The sequence below is a fragment of the Haemorhous mexicanus genome, chromosome 32, assembly GCF_027477595.1.
Source record: "Haemorhous mexicanus isolate bHaeMex1 chromosome 32, bHaeMex1.pri, whole genome shotgun sequence".
In the NCBI taxonomy this organism is placed as follows: domain Eukaryota; kingdom Metazoa; phylum Chordata; class Aves; order Passeriformes; family Fringillidae; genus Haemorhous; species Haemorhous mexicanus.
Window position 1 is genome coordinate 1,831,989 of NC_082372.1, and position 26,315 is coordinate 1,858,303.

The following is a 26,315-nucleotide window of genomic DNA, read 5'->3' on the forward strand; positions in this document are numbered from 1 at the left end:
CCAGCTGACTTCACTACTGCATTCTCAGATGGAGAGTGGGGAATCTTTGTGCTTGGTTTCCTCATTCCAGCTGCCTTTGACAGGGTTTGTTTCTGTCCTCAGCTGATTTTGGTCTCTGTGCTCAGCTCAGCCCTGAGCAGGACCGGCGCAGCTCCATGGTGGGCACTGCTCACTGGATGGCCCCAGAAGTTGTGACCAGATCTCCTTATGGCCCCAAGGTGGACATCTGGGCCTTTGGCATTGTGACCATCGAGATGGTGGAAGGAGAACCTCCTTACTTCAGGGAAACGGGGGCCATGGTAAGAGGCAAATTCTCCAGTGGTTGCAGAGGCCTGTGAGCACAGGAGGACCCTGCCCTGGGAGCAGCAGCTGGAGGTTTCTGCACATGGGAAAGGAATTCCCAGAGGACTCCAGCCTGAACACAGATGAATATTCTGCAGTCTCCAGCAACAATTTGCTTTGGGATTTACGTTGTTGCAGCTCTTCTGGCTCTGAGGATGACATGGAAATGTGAAGCAAGTGCATCAGCCCTAATGTTACCCTGCAAGAAAAGCCCAAACCAACCCCACATCCCATCCCCAAACCCAACAAGATTTCTGCAGGAGCTTCTAGAAGACATTTTGCAGGAGGATCTCCCCCCTGATTCCTCTCACTGTGAAAGTTGTTGAAAACCTGAGGATGATTGTTTAACATCCCCATAGTCTAACATATTTCTTTCCTAGTCCAAGCTACTTTCTCTGTGTCACCAAGCCTGAGCTTTCAGCATCACAAACCTCCTGTTTCTGGCCTGGCAGTTTCTGGGATGGGGCATCAGGAATGCATTCACTTGAGTGTCAGTGGCACTGCAGATGCACTTGATGTAAGAATCCTGTAAAATAACCCAGGCAGACCACACTGACTCTGGAAAATGGCCTGTACAGCTGCTGTCCACATTTGGAGAAGCAAAATGTGTTATTTCTGATGGGGGTTCCTACTGACAAAGTCAGCCAATGAAACTGGCTCTCAAGGCGAGATCATTTGGATGTTGCAGTGGATGTGGCAGCCCCAGGGTTTGGGTTTTTTGGCTGGCACAGAAAAATGAGCTGTGAGCAGCATCTCTGTCAGGGAGGAAAGTACCCCTGGAGCTGGGGCTGAGGACCCGGGGTGGATGTGAGCCCGTGTGGGTGTGAAGGAAGCTGGCAGAGCGCTGAGTTTGCTTTCCCTGCAGGCTCGCGCTCTGATCCGGCAGAACGGGACCCCGCAGCTGCAGGAGCCCCGGCGCCTGTCGGCTCTGCTGCGGGACTTCCTCGAGTGCAGCCTGGAGCCGGACGAGGAGCGGCGCTGGGCTGCCCAGGAGCTGCTGCAGGTGAATGCCAAGGGCTGCAGGGCAAGCAGCAGCGCGAGGGAGGGGTTTTCTTGTGGGGCCCCCTCCGACAGTCTCCAGCCTCGCTGCTTTCCACACGCAGAGCGAGCAGAATCCTCGCCTGCTTTGGCCTGGCAGGCTCCTTTCGAGGCCAGCTGGGCCTGGTGCCCCACAGCGAGCAGGGACATCTTCAACAGGTCAGGGGCTCCGAGCCCTGCCCGACCTGAGCTTGGAGGTTTCCAGGGAGGAGGCACCTCCCACACCTCTGGGCACCTTCTGTCAGTGTTCCCCCACTCTCCTGGTTAAAAAATTCTCCCTTACATCTAATCTGAGCCTGCTTCCCTCTCTTGAGTTTCAAACCATTTCCCTTTCTCCTGTTGCAAGAGGGCTTGTGAGGAACTTGACTCTGGGAAGTAACAGTTCATTTCTTTCTTTTTTATCCTTTGGGCAGCACCCATTTTTGTCATCAGCCAAGCCTCTCTCCAGCCTGACCCCTCTGATCACTGCAGCGAAGCAACTGAGGGAGCAGCGGAGGAGATGAAGCACTTGAGGGAGCTTCTTGTTACAGCATTTAGGACAACTAGTTAGTTTTGGTAGTTAGCACTGATAGTTAGTCATGGTAGTTAGTACTGCTAGTTGGTTATGGTAGTTTGCACAGTCTGTTTGTTATGGTTCTTGTTGGTTATGGCAGTTTTTGGAATAAAAACTCTCTCAAACCTCGACTCCCTTGACGTGTCCCTTCCTTCTCCCGCTGTGCCTCAGCTGCCCGGAGCCATGTGAGGGGAGAGCGGGCCCAGCCTGGCCCAGAGCTGAGCCCCAGCAGAGCCCTGGCAGAGCCCAGAGCAGCCTCGGCACCTGCAGAGTCAGCCTGGAAGGAGGCGCTTGGAGCCTTCGGGGCTGCACCCGGCTCTGGGTTACAAACTGTGTGTGCTGGAAAATGCCAGCGGCTCTGCAGGAGGGCAGAAGGGGCCCGGGGAAGGCCCAAGTGCTCCATGCAAGGGAAAAACCTGCCCTGGCTTTGGTGTAAATAACTAGGCAGTGTTGGCTTTTGCTATTATGTATGGACTTGTGCAAATTATTCTTAATCACAGCGAGTTTGATATGGTACAGTTTGTAATCACCTTTCACTGCTTTTGCTATAGTATAATTTGTTTAGCTTCTTGTGGCCAATGCCCTGGCCCCCGTGTAGCTCGTATCCTCAGAACATCATTTATGGATGATATTTTAGTTTGTGGAGAGTGTGAAAAACATACATTATAGTTTTGGCTTTCATAAACTATTAAAGTGGATGCCATGTGTTGTGCATTGTAATGTTAACTTTTGCAGAAGTGGCTGTAGTTGTGAAATAATAACTAATGCTTTTATTTTTGTATCTAACTGACAATAATGAGAATGACTCAGAGATATTTGTGAAATAGTTAATGCTGGTTTAAAGGACTTGTGGAAATAGCTAAAACCATCTGCCTGGTCAGATAACACTTGAGGAAGGGATGTGATGAGGGCCCCTGCCACTGACCCTTCCACTGTCAGTAACTGTCACCTGCTGCAACCACAGAACAGGGGGCCCTTGTGAGGGAGTGACACACAACCCTCAAAACAACAACCCACGATTCCTGCACACACTCTAAAAAGGCAGGCTGGGTGTCAAACCAACCTAAAGAATTCCTGGAACATGTAAAGGAGTTCAAAGAAATGTTTGAATGTGTATATTTTGAACAATACAATGGAAAAATTAGACAAGAAGAGTTGCTGTGGTTAACCATTGTGCCTCTGGCCATGGCCAAGCACCCAGTGCTGTTACTGATTTGTCTCTAATTATCCCTTATTAAACTTTTAAAAATTCTAAAGAGTGAGGCTCTTTTCTCACACAACCCAAGGTGCTCACCCCTTGTTGTTCTCCCAAGCCAGGATTTGTCAATCCTAAACCTTGTCTGTGTGGAAGAGAAGGAGGCTGTGAAGAAAAGGAAGATGCACTGGTGTGGAGGCCCAGGGGCTTAACTCTCACTTATCTGCTTCCTTGCTGCACCTGTTGTTGTGCACAAGTGGAATGTGTTATGCAGATTGGTTTACCAAAGGCTGATTTCTTAATTGGCCATTATGTTAATTGGTGATGGAGTTTGGATTGGTTGACCAATTGGATCTGTCTGTATTGGACTGTCTGTGAGGGGGTGAGTTTATTAATTAGTACAGAACAATACAGTATGGTAGGATAAGGTGATTGATCAGCCTCCTGCAATCATGGAGTCAATGCTAATTAATGCCACGACAGCCCTCGGCCCCCATCACTCAGAGCCTGAGCTGCTTGAGGTTTGTTCTGCTGGCAGCTGGGGACTGATGATTTTTCTTTCAGCACTGGACAGTCCTTGTTCCAGTGCCCCCATTTCTTACAGGATGCACTCTGCTCCTTCTCTGCAGGGGAAGCTTTCTTGGGTGACTTTTCCTGAGCTGCCTTCTTGCTGGGTTGGGATGAACTCTTTCCCTTGGGCCCCTGTCTCAAAACACCTTCCAGGCACCCTCCAGCAGTTTATCTCTGTCTTCAACTCCCTTTATCTTTTCTTCTTTTATCATTTGAAGCCTGACCCACACAAAACAAAACCAGATGTGCTTTACCCTCAGCTGATTCAGGATCTACATCAGTATATTTGATGGCAGTTTCTCTTGTTTCCTGTTTAAAAAACCAGGGGGTGGTTCATCATCATTTTGCCTCACTTGCTGAAGCTCTGACCAATTTACAGCTTTAGAGACCCCATGTTTCAACCCACATTCCACGAGGCTTTGATATCAGTTTAATTTTGCCATCTGCTCGGGTGTATTTCCATCCCACCCAGGGTTTTCCAGGGGAAATCTCTCAGTGACAGCGCCTTGAAGCAGCTCCCTGGCTGTGCTCCCCTCAAGGAACATTGTGGGGGATTTATTGACCACTCGTCCCTCAGTGGGCTCAAGGGATGTGTCTGACACAGGGCTCAGATCAGACCGGTCTGATTTATATAGAGGATATTAATAAAATAAATATTAAGTTTTTTATTTATTGGCTGTACGGTGCACACATGAACAGACAGATTATATTGCACCAACCAGGAGCCACAAGGAGTCACTGATAATCAATATCCGTATCAAACACCATATCAGATTGTGGGTGATCAATAACAAAGTGTCCAAGGCAATACAAAAGTACAAAAGGCAATACAAAAGTGCAAAAGGCAATACAAAAGTGCAAAAGGCAATGCAGAATTGCAAAAGCCAATTGTAAAATTGCAATTTATGACCTGGCTCTGCTGCAGGCACAGTGGAAAGCTGGAAGCTGCTCAGGGGACTCATTCACCCCTGTCCCCTGTCCCTGAGTGTCCCTGAGTATCCCTGCATGTCCCTGAGTGCCCCCAGAGTGTCCCCAGTGACATCACCCCAGGAATTCCCATCAGAATTTGGGGCAATTTCAATGAAAATTCCCCAAAAATTCCCCAGACTTGTCTCAAATACCGCACAGGGAGGGGACAGGTGACTGCAGCGATGTCCCCGATGATGTCACTGCCGCGATGACGTCACAGCAGTGACGTCACTGTCCTGAAGCAGCCTCGGGATGTCCTCGATGGCTCTTTGGCATTGCTCGGCCACCGTGCGGCTGCCGGGGCCATCGGGGCCCCCACGGCCACCATAGGCACTCAAGAGAAGGCTGTGGATGTCCCCAAGTGTCCCCAGCAGGTGATGCTTGAACAGGCGGGCGCTGGCCTCCCACAGCTGCTCAGCCTCAGCCACTTTGGCCACCAAGGCCTCGGGGACATTGGGGGACACTTCCTTTGTCCCCTCCGGGCAGCCTCGATGTCCCTGAGCTGGCACTCCATGTAACTGATAAACTCAGTGGCTCTGTCACACGCGGCCACCAAGCGCTGCAGTGGCCCCAGGGCCACCTCTGCCCAATGTCTCCTCCTGATGGCCACCCTTGCCCGCTTGGTGGCCACCACAGCTTCTCCCACGGCCTCGTTGGTGGCCACTGACACCTGGGCATTGCGTGTGGGCCCCACCGAGGCCTCCTCCTCCCTGTCCAGGGCCACCATCAGCTGCTGGGCTGTGGCCACCAGGCTGTCCCCAGCTGTCCCTCTGTGGGTGGCCTCGTCCTGCAGGTCCCCTGCCCGGGCAGGGGCCACATCCTCACAGGCATCACGGAGCTTGGTGGCCTCCTCTTTCAGCTGGTCCCATCTCTGCTCATGCGCGGCCACCAACTCCCGCCAGGCGCTGGCCGCGGCTCTCACATCGGCCCAGGTGGCCCCAGGGGTGGCCCTGAGGGTGGCCAGGGCCTGGCCCAGGGAGGTGACAGCAGGGTCGCCCAGGGAGGTGACACCGGGGTGGTCCAGGGTCTTACGGAGGCTCCAGGTGAAGTTCCTCAGGGCCGCGTGCAGGGACTTTGGGGGCACACAGCGCCGCACGCCCCGGTGTGGCCCGGTCACGGTGGCCGCCACCTTGCCCAGGGTGGCCACCACGGACACCAGAGCCTCCAGCAGCTGGGAAAGGGATGGCTAGGGAGGGGACAGGGGAGGTGTCAGGTACCTGGTGGCACCTGTGGCCTCCTGGTGTGGCCCCTGTGCCCTCCTGGGGTACCATTTGTCCCCTCCTTAGAGGGTTCTGCTGTCCCCTCTGTCACTTTGTCACCCCTTGTCCCCTCTGCCACCCCTTGCCACCCTACCTGCTGTCCCCTCTGCCACCCCGTATCACCACACTAGTAGCCCCTGCCTCCCTTTGCTGTCCCCTTTGTGACCCCCTGTCCCCTCCCACCAACCTCCCGTGTCCCCCCAATCTGCCACTGCCCCTTCCCCTCCCCCTCAGTGCCCCATGTCCCCCTCTCACCCCCCACGCCCCCACCCCCCCCCATCACACCTCTTGGAGCTCCATGCTCACTGGGGACCCAGCAGGGATGCTCTGGGGACACTCCGGGAATAGTCCCCTCCTTAGAGGGCTCTGCTGTCCCCTCTGTCACTTTGTCACCCCTTGTCCCCTCTGCCACCCCTTGCTACCCTACCTGCTGTCCCCTCTGCCACCCCGTATCACCACACTAGTAGCCCCTGCCACCCTCTGCTGTCCCCTTTGTGACCCCGTCCCCTCCCACCAACCTCAGTGCCCCATGTCCCCCTCTCACCCCCCCATGCCCCCCCCCCCCCATCACACCTCTTGGAGCTCCATGCTCACTGGGGACCCAGCAGGGATGCTCTGGGGACACTCCGGGGTTCGAAGGAGCCTTGGGATGTCCTCGATGGCTCTTTGGCACCGCTCGGCCACCTCACAGGCACTGGGGCTGGCGGGAGCACCATCGAAATAGAACTTCATGATGTCGTCAACTGTCCCAAGCAGGTGATCCTTGGCCAGGGAGGTGTTGGCCTCCCACAACCGCTCAGCCACGGCCACCTTGGCCTCCAGGTCCTCAGGGACATCAGGGGATGCCTCATTTGCCCCCTTCAGGGTGGCCTCAATGTCCCCAATCCTGTGCTGCAGCTCCTGGGGGAAGGCGGTGTCTTCGTCACACGCGGCCACCAAGCGCTCCAGCAGCCCCAGGGCTGCCTCCAGCCGCTGTCTCACCATGGTGGCCCTGGCTGCCTCGCTGGCAGCCAAGCTGGCATCTCTCCTCACCTGGGCTTTGTATCCAGCCACCACCTCAGCCCCCTCCTCCCCACCCAGGGCCTGACCCAGTTCCACTGTGTTTTCCAGAGCTGTCTCAAAACGGGCAGCCTCGGCCTGCAGCTCCCTGGCCCAGGCAGTGGTGACCATCTCCCTGCAGGTGTTGTGGTGCTCGGTGGCTTTCTTGGCCAGCTCAGCCCACCTGTTCACAAGCACATTCACAGCCCCCTGCCACTCGCTGGCCGCCCTTGTCACATTGTCCCAGGTGGTCCATGGGGTGTACTCATAGGCAGCCAGGGCCTCACTCAGGGAGGTGACAGGGTCATCATCATCATCAGAGGTGGTAGAGTCATCATCATAGGAGGTGACACTGCAGTGCCACCAGGTGTCACCAGTGCAGTACAGGGTGTCCCAGAGCTCCCAGGTGAAGTCTTTCAGGCCCCTGTACAGGCACCTTGCGGACATGAGCAGCATCATCTCGTCCCGACTGGGCAGGGTGGCCAGCAGCTCACCCAGGATGGCCACCACAGTGGCCTGGGGGTGCAGCAGTGCTGGGGACAGCTGGGGAGGAGGCAGGGAAGGGGTCAGGGACCTGGTGGCCCTTATGGCCTCCTGGGGTGTCCCTCTGCCCCCGAGGGGTCCCCTTTGTTCCCTCCATCCCTTTGTCAGCATCTTGTTCTCTCTGCCACCCCCTGACCCTCCCCTCATAGCCCCTGTCACCCCTGCTGTCCTCTCTACCACCACCTGCAGCCACCATGTCCCCTCCCAATCCCCAAGTCATCCAAATCCCCCACTGCTCCCTTCACCTCCATTTCCCCTACCCCTCTCTGTCACCTCCCCCCTTCCTGCCACTCCCTCCTGTCACCTTTGCGACCCCCTGTCCCCTCCTACCACCCCGTGTCCCCACCATCCCCCATTGCCCCCTCCCCCCACCATGTCCCCTCCTCTCCCAGTGTCCCCTCTGTCCCCCCATCCCCCTCCCCGTCACATCTCTTGGAGCTCCATGCTCACTGGGGACTCGGTGGGGATGGTCTGGGGACACTCTGGAAATAGAAGGAGTCTTGGGATGTCCTCAATGGCTATTTGGCACCGCTCGGCCACCTCACAGACACTGGGGCTGGTGGGAGCACCAGTGAAATAGAACTTCATGATGTCGTCAAGTGGCCCCAGCAGGTGACGCATGACCAGCCGGGCGTTGGCCTCCCACAGGTCCTTGGCCACGGCCACCTTGTTCACCAAGTCGTTGGGGACATCAGGAGACACCTCATTTGTCCCCTTCAGGGTGGCCTCAATGTCCCCAACCCTGTGCTGCAGCTCCCGGGGGAAGGTGGTGGCTTCGTCACACGCGGCCACCAAGCGCTCCAGCAGCCCCAGGGCCACATCCACCCACTGTTTCACCATGGTGGCCCTTCTTGCCTCGCTGGCAGTCACCCTGGCATCAATCCTCACCTGGGCTTCATGCCTGGCCACCACCTCGGCCCCCTCCTCCCCACCCAGGGCCTGACCCAGCTCCACCATGTTTTCCAGAGCTGTCCCATCACGGGCAGCCTCGTCCTGCAGCTCCCTGGCCCGGGCAGTGGCAGTGGTGGCCATGTCGGCCGCCCTCCTGCAGATGTTGCAGAGCCTGGTGGCTGCCCAGGCCAGCTGGACCCAGCTGGTCACAAGCCCATCCACAGCCCCCTGCCACTCGCTGGCAGCCCTTGTCACATTATCCCAGGCGGTCCATGGGGTGTACTCGTAGGCAGCCAGGGCCTCACTCAGGGAGGTGACAGGGTCATCATCATCATCGGAGGTGACATTGCAGCGCCTCCAGGTGTAATCAATGCGGTACAGGGTGGCTCGGAGCTCCTTGGTGAATTTCTCCAGATCCCTGTACAGGCACCTTGTGGACACGAGCAGCATCATCTCGTCCTGCTTGGGCAGGGTGGCCAGCAGCTCGCCCAGGATGGCCACCACGGTGACCTGTGGCTGCAGCAGGGCCAGGGACAGCTGGGGAGGGGACAGGGGAGGTGTCAGGGACCTGGTGGCACTTGCAGCCTCCTGGGGTGGCCCCATGCACCCGAGGGGTTCCCTTTGTCCCCTCCGTCCCTTTGTCAGCCTCTTGTTCCCTCAGCCACCCCCTGCCACCACACTCGTAGCCCCTGCCACCCCCCGCCACCCCCCGTGTCCCCCTATCCCCCACTGCCCCCTTCCCCCCGGTCCCCTCTGTCCCCCTCTCCCCTCCCCCGTCGCACCTCGCGGGGCTCCATAGTCACTGCGGGCCCGGCGGGGACGCTCTGGGGACGCTCCGGGGGTCGAACGAGCCGGTCCCGGCGCAGATCCGGCCCCGAGTAGCGGCGCGCGGAACCGGCGGAGCCGCCTCAGGCCAACTCCGGGAAGGGCGGGGCGAGGTGACGTCACGGGGAACGGAGAGCGGGGGCGGGGCGGGAATCTGGGGGCGCCGAGGGAGCCCCCGGAACCCCCCCGGCAGCGCGGGATGGGCGACAGCGACCGCGGTCAGCACCGGGAGCGGAGGGGGGGGGGGGGGGGGGGGCGGGTGAGGAGGGAATTGGGGGGAGCTGAGCGGGTTTGGGGAGTGTGAGCGGGTTTGGGGGGTCCTGAGGGGGTTTGGGGGGGTGAGAGGGAGAACTGGGGGTCCTGAGGGGATTTGGGCGCGTCGTGAGGGAGAATTGGGGGTCCTGAGGGGGTTTGAGGGGTCCTGAGGGGGTTTGGGAGAATCTGAGGGAGGGCTGGGGGTCTTGAGGAGCATTAGGGGTCCTGAGGGGATGTGGAGGTTCCTGAAGGGGTTTTGGGGGCCGTGAGGGAGCATTGGGGGTCCTGAGGGGGTTTGGGGGGTCCTCAGGGGATGTGGAGGGTCCTGAGGGGGTTTGGGTGGGTTGTGAGGGAATGTGGGGGAGCTGAGGGGATGTGAAGGGATTTGGGGGATCTGAGGGAGAATTGGGGATCCTGAGGGGTTTTGGGGTGGATTTTGGGAGGTTCTGAGGGAGAACTGAGGGTCCTGAGGGGGTTTTGGGTGGTTTTAAGGGGATGTGAAGGGGCTGAAAGGATGTGAGGGACTTTGGGGGGTCCTAAAGGGAGAACTGGGGAGTCGTGAAGGGGTTTAGGGTGGATTTTAGGGGGTTCTGAAGGAGAATTGAGGGTCCTGAAGGGGTTGGGGGGGATTTTGGGGTGTCGTGAGAGAGGATTTGGGTTGTGAGAGCATTTGAGGGAATTTTGGGGGGTCCTGAGGGGATTTGAGAGGTCTTGCAGGAATTTAGGGGGGATCTTGAAGGGTTCTGAGGGGATTTGGGGGGGGTCCCAACTGGGTTTTGTGCATCCCGAGGTAATGTGGGGGGAGTTTGCGGGTTCTGTGGGGATTTGAGGGTCTCTGAAGGGATGTTTTGCAATTTTGGAGGGATTTGGTGTCATTATGGGGTCCCTGACCAGATTTTGGGCTTTTGGGGGTATTTTTGGGATATTTTGGGATAATTTCATGGTCTCTGACCAGAGTTTGGGGGTTTTTTGGGATATTTTGGGGTAATTTAGAGGTCTCTGACTGGAGTTTGGGTTTTTTTGGAGTATTTTGGGGTAATTTTGGAGTCTCTGACCGAAGCTTAAGTTTTTTGTGGGGTATTTTTGGAGTATTTTGGAGTAATTTTGTGGTCCCTGACTGGAATTTTGGGGCATTTTTTGGGATGTTTTTGGGGTAATTTCATGGTCCCTGACCGGAGTTTAGGGGTTTTTGGGGTATTTTGGGGTAATTTTGTGGTCCCTGATCAGAGTTTTGGGGAATTTGGGGCAATTTCCTGGTCTCTGAGCAGAGTTTGGGGGATTTGGGGTAATTTCGGGGTGTTTTGGGGTAATTTTGGGGTAATTTCATGGTCCCTGACCGGAGTGTTGGGGAATTTGGGGTAATTCTGGGCTCCCTGCTGTTGCTGTGTGTTGCAGCTGGGTTCATCGTGCCCACGGAGGGCGCAGCTGCCGGCGCTGGGCAGGGGAACAAACGAGATGGGTCCTGGTTCCAGAAAGCTCCAGAATCTATTCCTTACCCCCGGGCAGGAGGGGCGGGATGGGGACGAAGGACCAGGCAAAGGCAGGGCCGGGGGTTTTTACAGGGGATCCCAGGGGGGAGTTGGCGTTGGAGGCAAGAGAGGAGTTCTTAGCAGCACAAGGAGGGTGAGATCAAATTCCTGTCTCTTAGGAACAGGGGCACTCCACAACTCCGTTTTTAAATTTATCAATGCAAGCTGAATAACTTAAAATAAGGGGATTCTCGGGAATATGACTGAATAGTTTACAAAACCAAAAAGAATATTATTCAGCAAATGAATATTAATAATTAATAATTATTAATTATGATTAACAAGGAATAGAAAAGCATTTGAGTCTTAATCACAAAGGATAAAGTAACAGAAATGATGATACTTGATTAAATGAATACATTTTTACTTCATGAGTTAACAGCTCAATCTCCTCAGGCTTTTGATCTCCTCACCAGGAGGGGTGCAGTTCTTTGATCCCCTCTTCATGAGGGGCACAGACTTTAGTGTTTGGTCTCAGCGTTGGCGCTGGTATTGTGGGTGTTGTTATTGTGAAAAATGAGTATTATATGGTTGGCTTTTTGCAAATAATAAAAGGAATATTATGTGTGTTATGTTAGAAAGGTAATCTGTTTTACTTAATTAATGCTGTGTTAATCCTCTTAAGTAGTGTGGTAAATAGAGTTTTAGGCTATAGCATAATATTAAAATAGAAACTATGCGATGTAAGATACTTTTCTAACTAGCTCAAGAAAGGGATGAGATGTTCAAGAAATTCTTTTCACAGAGATAACAGCAACAAGACACTAAAATCCCAAAGAGAAGAATTATTGCCTCCTTATCATGAAGAACCAGACTCCTTTCACCTCCTTCTTTCAGACTCCACGGAGCCAAACCAGGATTTACGAGATATAGGGGGGTAAGGTGACAATAACCAGAAAAATCTCTACTTTGAAAGGAATGTTTGCATCATGTATGAGATTTATGAATATGCAGCAGGCTATTGCTTTTAAGGGTTAACCCTTTGTTAGCTGACATGCTTTTATGAGGAAAGCATCCAAATGTTCATAATTCTTTGCTTTTTTATTGTCCTTTATTGTCCTAACTCTGATTGTCCAAGTTCTTACTGCCCTATTTTTTTATTCCTGTTTTTGTAACTATTTTATTACTATTAAACATTTAAATTTTTATAACGAGTGATTGGTTTTTCACAGGGTGGTGGTGAGGCCGGCTGACTCCTGCACGGGGCTCGCAGCCGCGCCACGCGGGCCCGGGGCAGGGCCAGCTGCAGAGGCACAGCAGGAAGGGGGAGAGGTAGGTAGGTAGGGGGGAAGGGGAGGTTTGGGACCAGAGGAGAAGGAATTGGTGGGAAAAAGGGGAATCTTAAACAGCGTGGTCAGCGCCGTTTTCAGAAGGAGGGCCCAGGACGGCACGGCCTGCCATGATCCACTTGTACAAGTGGGGTTGTGATGGTTCATTAACTGATCTCAGAGTGCAAAACAACACAGAGGGGATTTCAGTATTCATCAAAACAAATGCACCTTTACTGAGTGCCCACAGCAAATGCGATAGAAGGATTAGAAAGGGAATAAAGGATAGAGAGAGAGAGAGGAAAAAAGAAGGTCTGGGGGGAATAGCTGCCAATGGAGAGATGAAATCCCTGTGGTCCGGCCAGTAGATCCGTCTTGTCACATCGAGGAGAATCTCAAATTCTTTGGTTAACTCAGGGGTCTCTTATAGTCCTCTGCTGAGGGGAGAATGGGTTAAGACAACAGAGAATAAGTGTATTGAAAACAGGTATGGACAGTCCATGTTCCAAAACAGGACAAAGCAATCTCAGCAGTGAGCGGGACCCATTGTTTCAGGATTGGTTCTGTGCGAAACCAGTCTTGGTCCAGCGAACACACCTGCAGGCACCACTTGGCAGACATCCCACTTCCGTCAGGCCAGCATCCTGTGTTAGAATTATAAGGGTCTCAGTCTCATTCCTTGGGAGGGGGCTTCAGTCTCCATCCTTGATGGTGGTCATGAGGCAGATGAGGGATCTTCCGTGGGGGGATCACCAGAGTTAGCTCAGAAAGTTCATTTGGCCAAGAGATGGGGAAATTCATGGGCTGTTGTGGGGTGGTGAAGCAGGTGTGAGACCGTGGAGGCACAGCAAGCACACCTGCACACAATCACTTGGTGAGCATCCACTTCAACCAGGCCAGAACTCCAGCCAGGGCCCTCAGGGTCTGTCCTGGCGACGGTCATGAGGCAAATGAGGGAAACTTCCAACCGTCTCTTACACAGCAATCACCATTCCGGGTAGGGAACGGGGGATGTGGAAAGACGGGGTGTGAAGGAGGACACAGGGTGGCGAGAGGATGGCAGTGCTCCCAAACTCCCTCCCAGTCACACCCAGCACCCCCAAACTCCCTCCCAGTGCCCACCAGGACCCCCCCAACCCCATCTCACCCTCCCCAGCATCCCCCAAACCCCTTCCCAGCCATTGCCAAGCCCCCAGCCCCTCTTCCAGTTCCAAGACAGCTCCCTTCAGCTCCTTCCCAGTGGCTCCCAGCACAGCCCAGTGGCTCTCCCAGTGCCCCCGGGGGCTCCCCCGTATCCCAGTGCAGCTCAGGGGGTGCTCCAGGCTGACGTGCTCCACCTGGCTGGTGTAGGTGAGCCTGCCCTGGGGGTGGGGGTTTCCAGCAGCTCCAGGAGCTGGTAGTCCAGTCCCTGTTGGGGACCATGTCGGTGGCCACCATGTGGTCTGAGAGCTCCTGCTGGCCCTGGAACCACCTCGCCTGGATGTGGGCAGGGTAGAAATCCATGACGGAGCAGAGCAGGCGGCTGGGGCCAGGCTGGGAACTCGAGGGCACCAGCAAGATGGACACACTGGGGGCACTGTGAGAGGGAGAGAGTGGGGACACACTGGAATCAGGTGGGGAGCACTGGGAGAGGGGAGGGCTTTAGTGGGGTGGAGAGGGACAGGGAATGCACTGGGAGGGAGTTGAGTGGCACCGAGAGAGGTGGGAGAGGATGGGGGGTACTGGGAGAGACGGTGGAAGTCTTGTCGTGGACTGGGAATAGACTGGTAATTGACTTGGAGGGGCTGGTTGGAACTGGGATGGTCTGGGAATGAACTGGGAGGGACTGGAGTGGCACTGAGAAAGGTGGGAGGGGCACTCGGCACTATGAGAGAGCGTGAAAGTCGGAGAGTGGACTGGGAATAGACTGGAAGGGTCTGGGAGGGAGTTGGAGGGACTGCGGTGGCACTGGGAGGGATCTGGGAATGGACTGGGATGGAACTGGCAATGACGTGCGCGGCGCTGCGAGGCCGAGTCCAGCTCGGGGCACTCGGATCTGCGGATCATCCTAGCAACAGATGGGTCATCGGAGGGACGAGCTGTGATTGGCTGAGAGGCGTTATCTCCACGCTCGACCGAGATGGACGCGCCACAGAGCACTGGGAGTGACCGGGATGGACTGGGATGGGCTGGAGGAGCCACGGGGGGGTCACTGGGTGGGAGAGGATGTCCCAGTGATGGACACAAGGAGGGCTGCCGCCTCTGAGGCGATTCCCAGACTCGAGGGATACTGGGAATTTCAGGAGCTCCAGTGTCATTGGCAGGGCAGGGCCCGAGGGGACGCGCTCTGCCCCGCGCTCCCCTCGGCGCGCCACCGTTGTGAACGGGGCATAAAGCTCGTAGTTTCGCCAGCACTGCGTGTCCACCAAAGCCCGGTAGTACTCCATGTGAACCGGGTGCCTGTTAGAGCGCTTGGCATTCATCTCCCCATAGGCGATGAACCCCACGTACACCCCGACGTCGCTGTCCAATATCAGGAACTGCTCCCGGTTGTAGATGAACCTCTCCACGAACCTCACCTTCTCCGTGCCGTTCAACAAGTGACACTCTTCAATCTCATCCTCTGGAACACCCTTGTGAGTGCAGGACACAGCTCCGGGGTGCCCCCCCAGCACCCCCAGAGCACCGGGGGCCAACCCGGATCCCCACTGCGCACTCCCTGTGCCCCACGGCCGCCATCCTGCCCGCGCTGCCGCTTCCTCTGTGCCATCCTTCCCCCATTTCCCCTTCCACATTTTTTCCCCTCCCATCTCTGGCCGCTCCCAAAATCACTTTAAGGGTCCCGTTTCCCCATTTTCCTACAAATCCCCCAATCTCCAGCCACTCTCGGGCTCAGTTTCGGGGTCCCCCCTCCCCTTTTCCCCACCCTCTCCCAACGCTCCTTCACCTTCGCCCACCCCTCTGCCCCTCCCGCTCTCCCTTTTGGGGGGGTCCCCTCCTCCTCCTGTCCATTCCGGGCTCCCCCCTTCGCCCCCTTTTCCCCCTTCTCCCCCCCACCGTCCCACCGCCTCCCGGCCCCCCCCGCTCACCCGAGAGCCCCGCGCCCGCAGCCGGGGGGGCTCCCAGCACCACCAGTGCCACCAGTCCGGCCCCAGCTGCCGCCCCTCGCCCCACGGCCAGCGCCGGGCAGGGGCCGCAGCCCCGAAGCAGCCGCGCTGCGCTGGGAGCACCAGTCCGGAGCGGGGCGGGCTCGGCAGCGCCGCGCGCTCTCATTGGCTCCCGCCACTGCTGGGGAGCGATTGGCCACGGGCTCTGCCCGGCAACCGATGAGGCAATCCAACGCCCCGCGCTTTCATTGGCTGCGCCGCCTTCTGCCTGCGCTGGGATTGGCTGAGGCCTTTCCGGGAGGCTGCAGCCCCGGGCTGGGGGATTTTTTGGGGAGGGGGAACCTTGGGGCGCTGGGCAGGTGGGAGCTCAGGTGAGCCCAGAAATGCGTGCCCAGGTTCGCGGGATCTCAAGGGTGCCCGTGGCAAGTGGTGACGCTGGCCCGATGCAGAGCCGCTCTGTCCCTGCCCCCCGCAGCCGCACAGCGACAGAAAATGGAACCGAGGGTTCCTCCGTGGGGACAAGGACCGGGAGAGATCCCTCGGCAAATCCGGTACGGGCACAACAGACCCGGCCTGGGCACACGGAGGGAATTTATTACCAACCAAATCACAGCAGCACAAGGACAGGGCAAAGAAATTTCTCCAACACCTTCCCCCACCCAACAGGGATCACCCGGATCGGGGGTCACCAGGGCTCTGCCCAACGGGGGTCACTGGGGATCATCCAGCCCGGATCCTCCCATGGGGGATTGAGCTGGAGCAGCTCATGAAGCTCTTCCCACACTCGGGACACTCGCAGGGCCTCTCCCTGGTGTGGAAGTGCTGGTGAGTGACGATCCCTGAATTCCACCTGAAGCTCTTCTGACATTCCAAGCACTCATGGAGCCGTTCCCCAGTGTGGATCTTGTGGTCCTTGGTGAGGTCGGAGGTTCCACTGAAGCTCTTCCCACGTTCCCCACACTCACAGGGCCTCTCCCCAGCGTGGATGTTCTGGTGTTCCATCAGGCTAGAGCTGTAGCTGAAACCCTTCCCACATTCCAAGCACTTGTAGGGCTTCTCCCCGCCATGAGGCTTCTCCACTGAGCTCCGGCTGGATCTCCAGACACCTTCCTGGCTCAGGGGGACTCTTTCCTTCCTGCAGCTCCCTGGGCTGGGCTTGCAGCCACTCCTCGTGAGGGATCTCTGGGGCTTTTCCTCCTCCTCCATCAGGCCACAGCTTGGCAATGACAGATCCTGGTTTGGGGGAAACCAAGGTGGGAGCGCCTTGGAGTAGAGGCTCCTCCTGCCCAATTCCATTTCTAGAAGTCAGCAGGGGTCTTGTGTCCATGAAAATCTCCACAATGTCAAGATTCAGCCCAAAAAAATCTCTCCCAGGAATTCCCTATCGCTGATCTCTCCACTTTTGGGGTTCCAGAGTTTTCCTTTCCTTGGGATGATGGGGGTCCAACGGCTCCAAGGCTTGTCCTTTCTCCAGTATCCTGCTTAGGGATGATCCAGGGGCTTTTGGGGGTCCATGGGGTCCCTTCTCCCCTGATGCTCTACTTTGAGATCCGAGGAGTCCCAGGGGTCCCTCTTCTCCAGGCTCCCCCCCTTTCAAGGCAGCCGGGGTCCCCCGGCTCTGGGATCGCCCCTCTCTGCTCTCCCCACTCTGGGGGTCCCAGGGGTTCCCCTCCTCTGCTCTCCCAGGGGTCCCCAGCACCAATGTCCTCCCCAGCCCATACTGGGCAATGGCCACGTGAACCCCCAAAGATCCCCCCAAGGGGCTCAGCCTTGGGGTCCTGCATGACCCAAAATTATAAACACAGAGAAAAAAACCTCCAAGAGACGCCAGATGATATTTGGGGCTCAAATCCACAATCTGCAGTCTCCAAACACACCCCAATAAAAAACCCTCTCAGCGACACCCCTGATGGATTTGGGACACGCCCCTCCTCCCCTCTCACCTGCAGGACGAGGTGGGGGCGATGGTCCCGCGGCTGCGGCCACAGGGGTCACTGGAACCTCCTGTTCCTGCTCCTGCTCCACCTCTTCCTACTCCTCCTTTTCCTCTCTCCCTCCTCTTCCTCCTTCCCAATCCCACCTCCTCCCCAGTTCCTGCCTTCTGTGTATTTAAGGTTGGAGACCCTTGCTTGTTTTTAGAACTAGAACAAAGATCCCTGATGGAACAAGGTTTGCTGCTTTTAGTCAGAAGTATCAGTGACTAAAGGTCACGTTTCCTTTGGTTTGGTGCCGTCCTTGTTCCCCCTCAGTGTTCAGGCTGGGCTATGGGGTGTCCTTGTGTGCTGCATTTTCCGAGTTCCTCTGGCATCCTTTGGGCAATAGGCTGTGCCCTGGGAGGGATCTTTGTGCTCCTTTGTGACACAGGAGAACCTTCCAGGCGGTTTCTGCGTGAGCTGCTGCTGTGGTGTCACAGGAGCAGTGCCACGTCCCCGTGGTGTTCCCGTTGCTGTGGGACACGGAGGCCTCAGTGCCCTGAGTGGCTCTGGGCTCGCTGCCAGAGGATCCTCCTGCCCGAGGCATTCTCAGCAGCCAGCCCAGCCCTGACGGGTGTCCTTCTGTGCTCGGAGGGCTACAGGCTGCAGACGTGTGCAGCGCAGCCAAAATGATCCAGCACGTGGCTGCTGCAGTTTGCACTCTCTACTCGGTGGCTTATTCGGGGTATTTTTTAACCCACTTGGCACGTAAGTCGAGGCTTTCCCTCGGTGCAGCATCTGTGGGTTTGGGCTTGCTGTGTGCTTTGTGTTCTTCCTCTGGAGCTGAGCTGATTTTGGAACCAAATTGCCATGAAGACACCATTGCTTTGGGAGAGCTGCTGCCAGCAGCTGCAGCTGAAAAAGGGGGTGTCTGCAGCCAGGGGGGCTTGCATGGCATTTGCAAAGAGCCCTGGGGGGTTCTGTTCCCTCAGGAAGGGAGTCTGTGCCAGCAGAGCCTGGAACTCCCTCCGTTTGCTGCTCCGGCCAAGAACTGACCCAGCCCAGTATTTTGTGCTGTTCTCTTGCTTGCTGTGGGAAGGGACTGTGGCTCCTGCAGGGATGCTGTGAGAGCAAAATGCTCTCTTGGGGTTGCCTTGCTCTGTGGCATTTCCCACCACAGGCAGTTTTTCTCCTAACAGCATCTGGTTCATGTTCCCTCTCCCATTTCAGGGCACTTCTTCTGTGGATCCCGAGCAGCTCCTCCTTCGGTGAGTGGGAAAGGAACCTTTGGTGTTTGGAATTGTGCAGCAAGTGGTGAGTTTGGCATGTGGCAGCCGAGTGCCAGCCTGGGAGGCTGAAGGAAAGTTCCTGTCAGTGTCTCAGCAGCAGCAGTAGCATCAAAGCGATCCCCAGCAGTTTTCTCCTTTTCTGCTGAAGAGCTTTTGAAGAGCTGCAGGTCTGGCTTTGCAGGCAGAGGATTGCTGGCTGGCTTTAGCCATGGTGGAATGTTGAATTCCCAGCAATAAGTGGCAATGTCAACATTAGCCCATTGTTAGTTGGAACAGCTCCAAACCCAATTTCTGCTTAGTGCAGCTGGATGTGCAGCTGAGGATAAATAAGGTGAGAACTGAGGTAGAACTTCCCGTCCCTCACGCTGCCGTTTGTCCACAGGGCACAAAAGCAGCACCAGCACCTCCTGTGGCTCCCTCTGCTTCCAAAGAGGAGGCCAAAGAGGAGGAAGACAGCAGTGAGCTTCCCACTGTTCTGGGAGACGAGGTCAAACATCCCGTGGTGTGGGAATGCAACAGCGAGGCTCCTGCAGATTGGGACAAGGACAGTGGACATCTCCCGGAGTGGGACGAGGATGGCCAAGCTCCCAAGGCATGGGATGAGGACAGCAGACATCTCCCGGTGTGGGATGAGGATGGAGGACATCCTGTGTCTTGGGAAGAGGAGAGTGAACATCTCCCAGCATGGGAAGTGGACAGCAAACATCCCCTGGCTTGGAAAGATGATGGCGAACCGGCAGCGTTTTGGGAAGAGGATGGAGAAGCTGAAGAATTTTGGGAAGAGGATGAAGAACCTCCCTCCTCTGTGGGATCCTGGGCTGAGCATTCTGACAGCAGCACAGCCCTGCAGCCAGAGGGGAGAGGGGAGTGGTGCCTGATGCAGCTGAGTACGTCTGCTCTGTCCCTGGGTGCCCGAGCAGGGCGCTGTGTGTGTGTCTCGGCATCAGCTGCACCCAGGGTTGCTCTGCAGCTGAATGTCACCGAGCCATTTCTTGTCCTTCCCCAGCTGAGACCAAGGGGCTCACGGCCCCAGGGAGTGGGGCTGCGTTCTGGCTCTGCTGCAGGGCGGGGTCTCACTCTGGGAGGGAGCGTCTTCCACGTGGTTTCTTTCAGGGAACACCGTGAGCGAGGCGGAGCCTGCCGAGAAATACCTGGAGCTGGAGCAGATTGGCCAAGGGTAAGGGCACGGCAGCGACTTCTGCACAAGCAGGGCCAGGGGTTGTACTGGTGCAGGATCCAGTGAGAAGTCAGGAGAGCTCCAAACACCTTCAGACACTGGGCTACCATCCTGCTGTCTCGCAGTCCTGATCAGAATTGATAACTGTGGTCAGGAGGCACCGTCAGATCCCCCTGAGGCTGGCAGTGTCCTGCCTGCAGCACGGAGCAGGACCTGGAAGATCTTCTGTCCCTGGAACTGGATTGCCTAAAAGAGCAACTCACCATCTGATGACTGTCAGAAAGCAATTCTCAAGAAGATTTCTTTCAAATATTTTCCTTTGAAAAATATCCACGGGTCAGAATGATCAACCTAAAGGTTTAGAAACAGAAACCAGAGGTGAACTAATAAGGGCTCTATTCTAGCACAGGTAACAGACCCCATCCATTCAGTAACAGACACAGAGCTGATGCACTCTGGGGGAAACTGCATCACCTGCCTGATGGCAGAGCCCTTGTGGAACCAGCAGGTCTTAGGACGGACATGGAAAAGGATGAAATGCATTCTTTTCCAGTTCTTTAGACCCCCATTTCCCCTCCTAGGTTTTGAACTAAAGCAGTTCAGGGTGGACATTTGGGATTTGCTCCAGCCCAATTCCTTCGTGCTGGGTCTCAGTTTTCTCTTGCCCACCTTGCATGGCAGAGGGCTGGTGGCTGCTGTGCTGTTGTTGGAAGGGTCGATGCACCCAGGTGTTTGTGAAGGCTGCAGGCAGCAGAGATCTCCTGTCTGGGCTGGCTTTCACTGCCAGGGCCTAAAGCGCTGCTTCTTTCTTCTCTGCTGTTTTGTCTCCAGGGCTTTCGGAACCGTTTACAAAGGACTGGACAGGGCCACTGGAGGAGAGGTCAGTGTCAACACGCCCAGCACGCCTGGCAGCTCTCCAGGGCTTTCCCCTCTGCTGGGAGCTGTGGCTGCAGCTTTGGGGGCCAGCAGAGCTTTCGTGCCCAGGCTGCTCCTCTGAAGGCAGAGCAGTGTCAGCCTGCAGAGCACAGCTGGGACAGACTTGGTCCTTCTGAAGTGCCAAAGGAATGCAAGGAGGGCAGCGGTGTCTGTCAGAGCAGGACGCACTGGCTTGGTCTGCATATCTAAAAGTGTGAATGCATCAGCTGCTGGAGACTGAGGCCCAATTTATCTTCACCCCAGCCTCTCACAGGAACACTATTTAGCAGTATTTCCATCCTGTCTTTCATCTTCAAAGAGAGCCTCAAGGCCTCATTAGGGAGAGATCCTGCTTGGGCTCAATTTGGGGTTTTAGTCCTACTTCAGCAGTTCACAGAGAGAGGGAGAGAAATGAAAAGATGGATGTCCAGAGCAAAGCTCTCTCTCAAACCCTGCAGTGGTGTTTGGGTCTGGTGTCAGTGACAGCCTGTGACAGGAATCACCTGAGCAATGGTTATGCGTATTTGCTTTGTTGTGCAATCCCAAACAGAGCAGTTGCATCTGAAATCATGACCAAATCCCATAGAACTGCTAAAGGGTTCCTGGCTGTTTTGCTCTGTTTTCACAGAACCAGAATTACCTCCTGCTTTCCAAATGGGTTTGAATAATAATAATGAGAGTGTTGAGGCCATTTGAGCAGACTGTAGGTGCAGAGGATGTTGTTAGAGCTTTGAGGCTGACAGCTGAGGGACCATTTCTGCAGGGCTTGCAAGGCCAAATGTCTCTGGCCATGTGTCCTGTGAGCAGCCCCCAGCTGGCAGAGCAATGGGCTGTGGGAATGGCACTTGCTGAGCTCTGGTGTCCCATCCCAAGGCAGTTTGGCACAGCCCGGCTCCGTCACTCCAAACAGACTCGCTCTGTGTTTGCTGTGGCCTCCTGCCACAGACTCCTGCAGTTCAAGGGCTGCCATGTCCCTTCAGGTGGCCATAAAGAAAATGAGTCTCCGAGGGCAGAACAGGGAACGAGCTGTGAATGAGATCCTGCTCCTGAAGGACAAGAAGAACCCCAACATTGTCAACTCTTTGGACAGGTGAGTGCTTCAGCTCTTATCCCGTGCCCGGGCCCTGCGTTAACCTTTCCTGGCATCCCGAGTCTGTAGCCTGTTTTGAAAATGCCTGACCCAGCCACATCTTCCCCAAACAACAGCCTGGCAGTTCACTCCCTGTGTGTGCTTTTGTTGCTTTGGTTTGGTTTTTCCTTCAAGTTGACCCCGTTTGCTGTGTCTCCCAACAAGTGCTGATGAACCACAGCAGAAATTATTTCCCTTGGCTTCTTCTTCCCAGCCCTTTTCCATTGCTACAGATGGCAGGCAGACCAGGTTCTTGTTTCCAGCAATGCCTCATTTGCCCATTTTTCACTGGCCTTGCCTGTTTCTGAAGGGACTTTCTGAAAGGTTTTCTGACTGCTTTTGTCCCAAGTGCTGCACGGCCTCCTCCCCTGCATAACCCTGGCAGTTGTTTTGCCTTGTTCTGGAGGGAATGGTGGAACTGAGGAGTTCAGAAGCTGAACCAGCTGGGGGCAAGTGTTCTGGTTCCACATTGATCTGGGCTGTTGCTAACCTGCATTTTTCACCTGCTTGCCATCTAAGGCCTGTCCTTTCTCACAGGTGTCTCCTTCTCCTTTAGACTGTGCAGATTCCAAGGGCTGGGCAGCCTGGCAGGAATGTCTCTCCATCTGATTCTGTCCTCACTGACAAGTGACCTGGAAACAAAACTCCATCCAGTCTTTTCCATGGGGGAATTGAGCACTGCCCATTCATCTCCATGCCACTGTTTTCCTCTTCCAGCTTCCTTGTTGATGGAAAGCTGTGGCTGGTGATGGAATACATGGATGGAGGAACTTTGCAGGATGTTGTCAGACAGACACGCATGGCTGAAGGAGAGATGGCAGCTGTCAGTCGGGAGGTGAGGGATCCTGCTTGCCCCTCCCATGCCTGGGACACGATGGTCCTTCCAAACAGGCATGAGAACAGGAGTGGCTCCGTGCTCAGGGCTTTGTTTCTGTGCTTTTTTCATGAGCTGGAGAAGAAAGAGTCTCTGCAGTGAATGGCCTGCAAGCATCACTGCACTTCTACTCTGTTCTTGCTCTCTCTCCTGCTGTTGTGGTACTCTCTGTCCTTTTTTGATTTGATTTGCTCTTCTCAGATTTGCCTTGCACCGTTTGCCTGGAGCTTGTGTGCACTGCACTCCTGGCCTCTCCCAGCAAAGCTGCTGCTGGCAGAATTCTGAACTGTCCTTTCTGGTGTGATATATTCCGGCCATTGTTTTTTACCCTGGTGTTTCTTGTTCTCTCTCAGTGTCTGCAGGGCCTGGATTTCCTCCATGCCAACTGGGTGATTCACAGGGATCTGAAGAGCTCCAACATCCTCCTGGGAATGGACGGCTCTGTCAGGCTGGGTGGGTGTTCCTGGCCAGGCACGGCGCTCCCGGGCTGCGGCTGTGGGGCTGCTTCCCAGTGAGGCCAGAGCCCCACAAGGGCTGCTGGGGGCACTGCCCGGGCCCTGCTGCCAGCTGAGAGCGGCTGCCCCTGCAGAGAGCTCAGGAGAGGAGCAGGGTGCCAGCAGTGCCTTTGCTCTGGCTCTGGCCCTTCCAGAGGGGCAGCAGTGGGAATCTAAAGCTCCAAGGGAATCAGTAAAAGCCACTGCATGAAAGCTGAGGGTTTCTCTAAGGGTCCAGTTCCATCTTTCCTTGGCTACAGCCCTGAGGACTTTCCCAGCTGACTTCACTACTGCATTCTCAGATGGAGAGTGGGGAATCTTTGTGCTTGGTTTCCTCATTCCATCTGCCTTTGACAGGGTTTGTTTCTGTCCTCAGCTGATTTTGGCCTCTGCGCTCAGCTCAGCCCTGAGCAGGACCGGCGCAGCTCCATGGTGGGCACTGCTCACTGGATGGCCCCAGAAGTTGTGACCAGATCTCCTTATGGCCCCAAGGTGGACATCTGGGCCTTTGGCATTGTGACCATCGAGATGGTGGAAGGAGAACCTCCTTACTTCAGGGAAACGGGGGCCATGGTAAGAGGCAAATTCTCCAGTGGTTGCAGAGGCCTGTGAGCACAGGGGGACCCTGCCCTGGGAGCAGCAGCTGGAGGTTTCTGCACATGGGAAGGGAATTCCCAGAGGACTCCAGCGTCAACACAGACGAATATTCTGCAGTCTCCAGCAACAATTTGCTTTGGGATTTACGTTGTTGCAGCTCTTCTGGCTCTGAGGATGACATGGAAATGTGAAGCAAGTGCATCAGCTCTAATGTTATCTTGCAAGAAAAGCCCAACCCAACCCCACATCCCACCCCCAAACCCAACAAGATTTCTGCAGGAGCTTCTAGAAGACATTTTACAAGATGATCTCCCCTCTGATTCTTCTCACTGTGAAACTTGTTGAAAACCTGAGGATGATTGTTTAACATCCCCATAGTCTAACATATTTCTTTCCTAGTCCAAGCTACTTTCTCTGTGTCACCAAAGCTGAGCTTTCAGCATCACAAACCTCCTGTTTTTGGCCTGGCAGTTTCTGGGATGGGGCATCAGGAATGCATTCACTTGAGTGTCAGTGGCACTGCAGATGCACTTGATGTAAGAATCCTTTGAAATAACCCAGGCAGACCACACTGACTCTGGAAAATGGCCTGTACAGCTGGTGTCCACATTTGGAGAAGCAAAATGTGTTATTTCTGATGGGGGTTCCTACTGACAGTCAGCCAATGAAACTGGCTCTCAGGGAGAGATCATTTGGATGTTGCAGTGGCTGTGGCAGCCCCAGGGTTTGGGTTTTTTGGCTGGCACAGAAAAATGAGCTGTGAGCAGCATCTCTGTCAGGGAGGAAAGTGCCGCTGGGGCTGAGGACCCGGGGTGGATGTGAGCCCGTGTGGGTGTGAAGGAAGCTGGCAGAGCGCTGAGTTTGCTTTCCCTGCAGGCTCGCGCTCTGATCCGGCAGAACGGGACCCCGCAGCTGCAGGAGCCCCGGCGCCTGTCGGCTCTGCTGCGGGACTTCCTCGAGTGCAGCCTGGAGCCGGACGAGGAGCGGCGCTGGGCTGCCCAGGAGCTGCTGCAGGTGAATGCCAAGGGCTGCAGGGCAAGCAGCAGCGCGAGGGAGGGGTTTTCTTGTGGGGCCCCCTCCGACAGTCTCCAGCCTCGCTGCTTTCCACACGCAGAGCGAGCAGAATCCTCGCCTGCTTTGGCCTGGCAGGCTCCTTTCGAGGCCAGCTGGGCCTGGTGCCCCACAGCGAGCAGGGACATCTTCAACAGGTCAGGGGGCTCCGAGCCCTGCCCGACCTGAGCTTGGAGGTTTCCAGGGAGGAGGCACCTCCCACACCTCTGGGCACCTTCTGTCAGTGTTCCCCCACTCTCCTGGTTAAAAAATTCTCCCTTACATCTAATCTGAGCCTGCTTCCCTCTCTTGAGTTTCAAAGCATTTCCCTTTGTCCTGCTGCAACAGAGCCTGTGAGGAACTTGACTCTGGGAAGTAACAGTCCATTTCTTTCTTTTTTATCCTTTGGACAGCACCCATTTTTGTCATCAGCCAAGCCTCTCTCCAGCCTGACCCCTGTGATCACTGCAGCGAAGCAACTGAGGGAGCAGCGGAGGAGATGAAGCACTTGAGGGAGCTCCTTGTTACAGTAGTTAGGACAATTAGTTATTGTAGTTAGCACTGCTAGTTCGTTATGGTAGTTAGCTGTGGTAGTTAGTTATGACAGTTAGCACTGATAGTTGGTTATGGTAGTTAGCACTGATATTTAGTTATGGTAGTTAGGACAGCCTGTTTGTTATGACAATTTTTGGAATAAAAATTCTCTCAAACCTCGACTCCCTTGACGTGTCCTTTCCTTCTCCCGCTGTGCCTCAGCTGCCCGGAGCCATGTGAGGGGAGAGCGGGCCCAGCCTGGCCCAGAGCTGAGCCCCAGCAGAGCCCTGGCAGAGCCCAGAGCAGCCTCGGCACCTGCAGAGTCAGCCTGGAAGGAGGCGCTTGGAGCCTTCGGGGCTGCACCCGGCTCTGGGTTACAAACTGTGTGTGCTGGAAAATGCCAGCAGCTCTGCAGGAGGGCAGAAGGGGCCCGGGGAAGGCCCAAGTGCTCCGTGCAAGGGAAAAACCTGCCCAGGCTTTGGTATAAATAACTAGGCAGTGTTGGCTTTTGCTTCATGTATTGAGTTTTAAAATTATTTTTATCACAAAGAGTTCGATATGGTACAGTTTGTAATCACCTTTCACTGCTTTTGCTATAGTGTGATTTGTCAGCTTCTTGTGGCCAATGCCCTGGCCCCTGTGCAGCTCGTATCCTCAGAACATCATTTATGGATGATATTTTAGTTTGTGGAGAGTGTGAAAAACATACATTATAGTTTTGGCTTTCCCAAAATATTAAAGTGGATGCCATGTGTTGTGCATTGTAATGTTAACTTTTGCAGAAGTAGCTGTAGTTGTGAAATAATAACTAATGCTTTTATTTTTGTAACTAACTGACAATAATGAGAATGACTCAGAGATATTTGTGAAATAGTTAATGCTGGTTTAAAGGACTTGTGGAAATAGCTAAAACTGTCTGCCTGGTCAGATAACACTTGAGGAAGGGATGTGATGAGGACCCCTGCCACTGACCCTTCCACTG

General features: G+C 55.4%; 4 protein-coding genes and 1 long non-coding RNA gene across 5 annotated transcripts; 2 read left to right on the top strand and 3 right to left on the bottom strand.

Annotated features, from left to right (window-relative positions):
* Positions 1–107: 107 nt before the first annotated feature.
* Positions 108–2,064, top strand: LOC132340606 (serine/threonine-protein kinase PAK 3-like). Its single transcript, XM_059871692.1, has 3 exons — positions 108–299; positions 1,208–1,345; positions 1,794–2,064. Exons 1-3 carry the CDS (start codon positions 156–158, stop codon positions 1,881–1,883), a joined length of 372 nt encoding a protein of 123 aa, XP_059727675.1. The 5' UTR covers positions 108–155; the 3' UTR covers positions 1,884–2,064.
* Positions 2,065–4,343: 2,279 nt separating this feature from the next.
* On the bottom strand, positions 4,344–9,292 carry LOC132340515 (uncharacterized). The gene is made up of 4 exons (XM_059871557.1): positions 9,181–9,292; positions 7,958–8,935; positions 6,500–7,507; positions 4,344–5,853 (listed from the first exon to the last, which is right to left on the bottom strand). Exons 1-4 carry the CDS (start codon positions 9,193–9,195, stop codon positions 5,002–5,004), a joined length of 2,853 nt encoding a protein of 950 aa, XP_059727540.1. The 5' UTR covers positions 9,196–9,292; the 3' UTR covers positions 4,344–5,001.
* Positions 9,293–12,479: 3,187 nt separating this feature from the next.
* LOC132340646 (uncharacterized) lies at positions 12,480–13,415 on the bottom strand. The gene is made up of 2 exons (XR_009489963.1): positions 12,873–13,415; positions 12,480–12,712 (listed from the first exon to the last, which is right to left on the bottom strand). It is a non-coding gene; the product is annotated as an uncharacterized LOC132340646 (long non-coding RNA).
* Positions 13,416–13,581: 166 nt separating this feature from the next.
* Positions 13,582–15,144, bottom strand: LOC132340458 (patr class II histocompatibility antigen, DO beta chain-like). The gene is made up of 2 exons (XM_059871483.1): positions 14,546–15,144; positions 13,582–13,683 (listed from the first exon to the last, which is right to left on the bottom strand). The coding sequence occupies exons 1-2, from the start codon at positions 15,062–15,064 to the stop codon at positions 13,582–13,584; spliced, it is 621 nt and encodes a 206-aa protein (XP_059727466.1). The 5' UTR covers positions 15,065–15,144.
* A 2,819-nt stretch (positions 15,145–17,963) lies between these two features.
* LOC132340459 (serine/threonine-protein kinase PAK 3-like) lies at positions 17,964–25,332 on the top strand. The gene is made up of 10 exons (XM_059871484.1): positions 17,964–18,019; positions 18,505–18,542; positions 19,677–19,740; positions 20,572–20,620; positions 21,636–21,745; positions 22,502–22,619; positions 23,012–23,111; positions 23,529–23,725; positions 24,626–24,763; positions 25,213–25,332. Exons 1-10 carry the CDS (start codon positions 17,964–17,966, stop codon positions 25,300–25,302), a joined length of 960 nt encoding a protein of 319 aa, XP_059727467.1. The 3' UTR covers positions 25,303–25,332.
* The last annotated feature ends 983 nt before the right edge of the window (positions 25,333–26,315 follow it).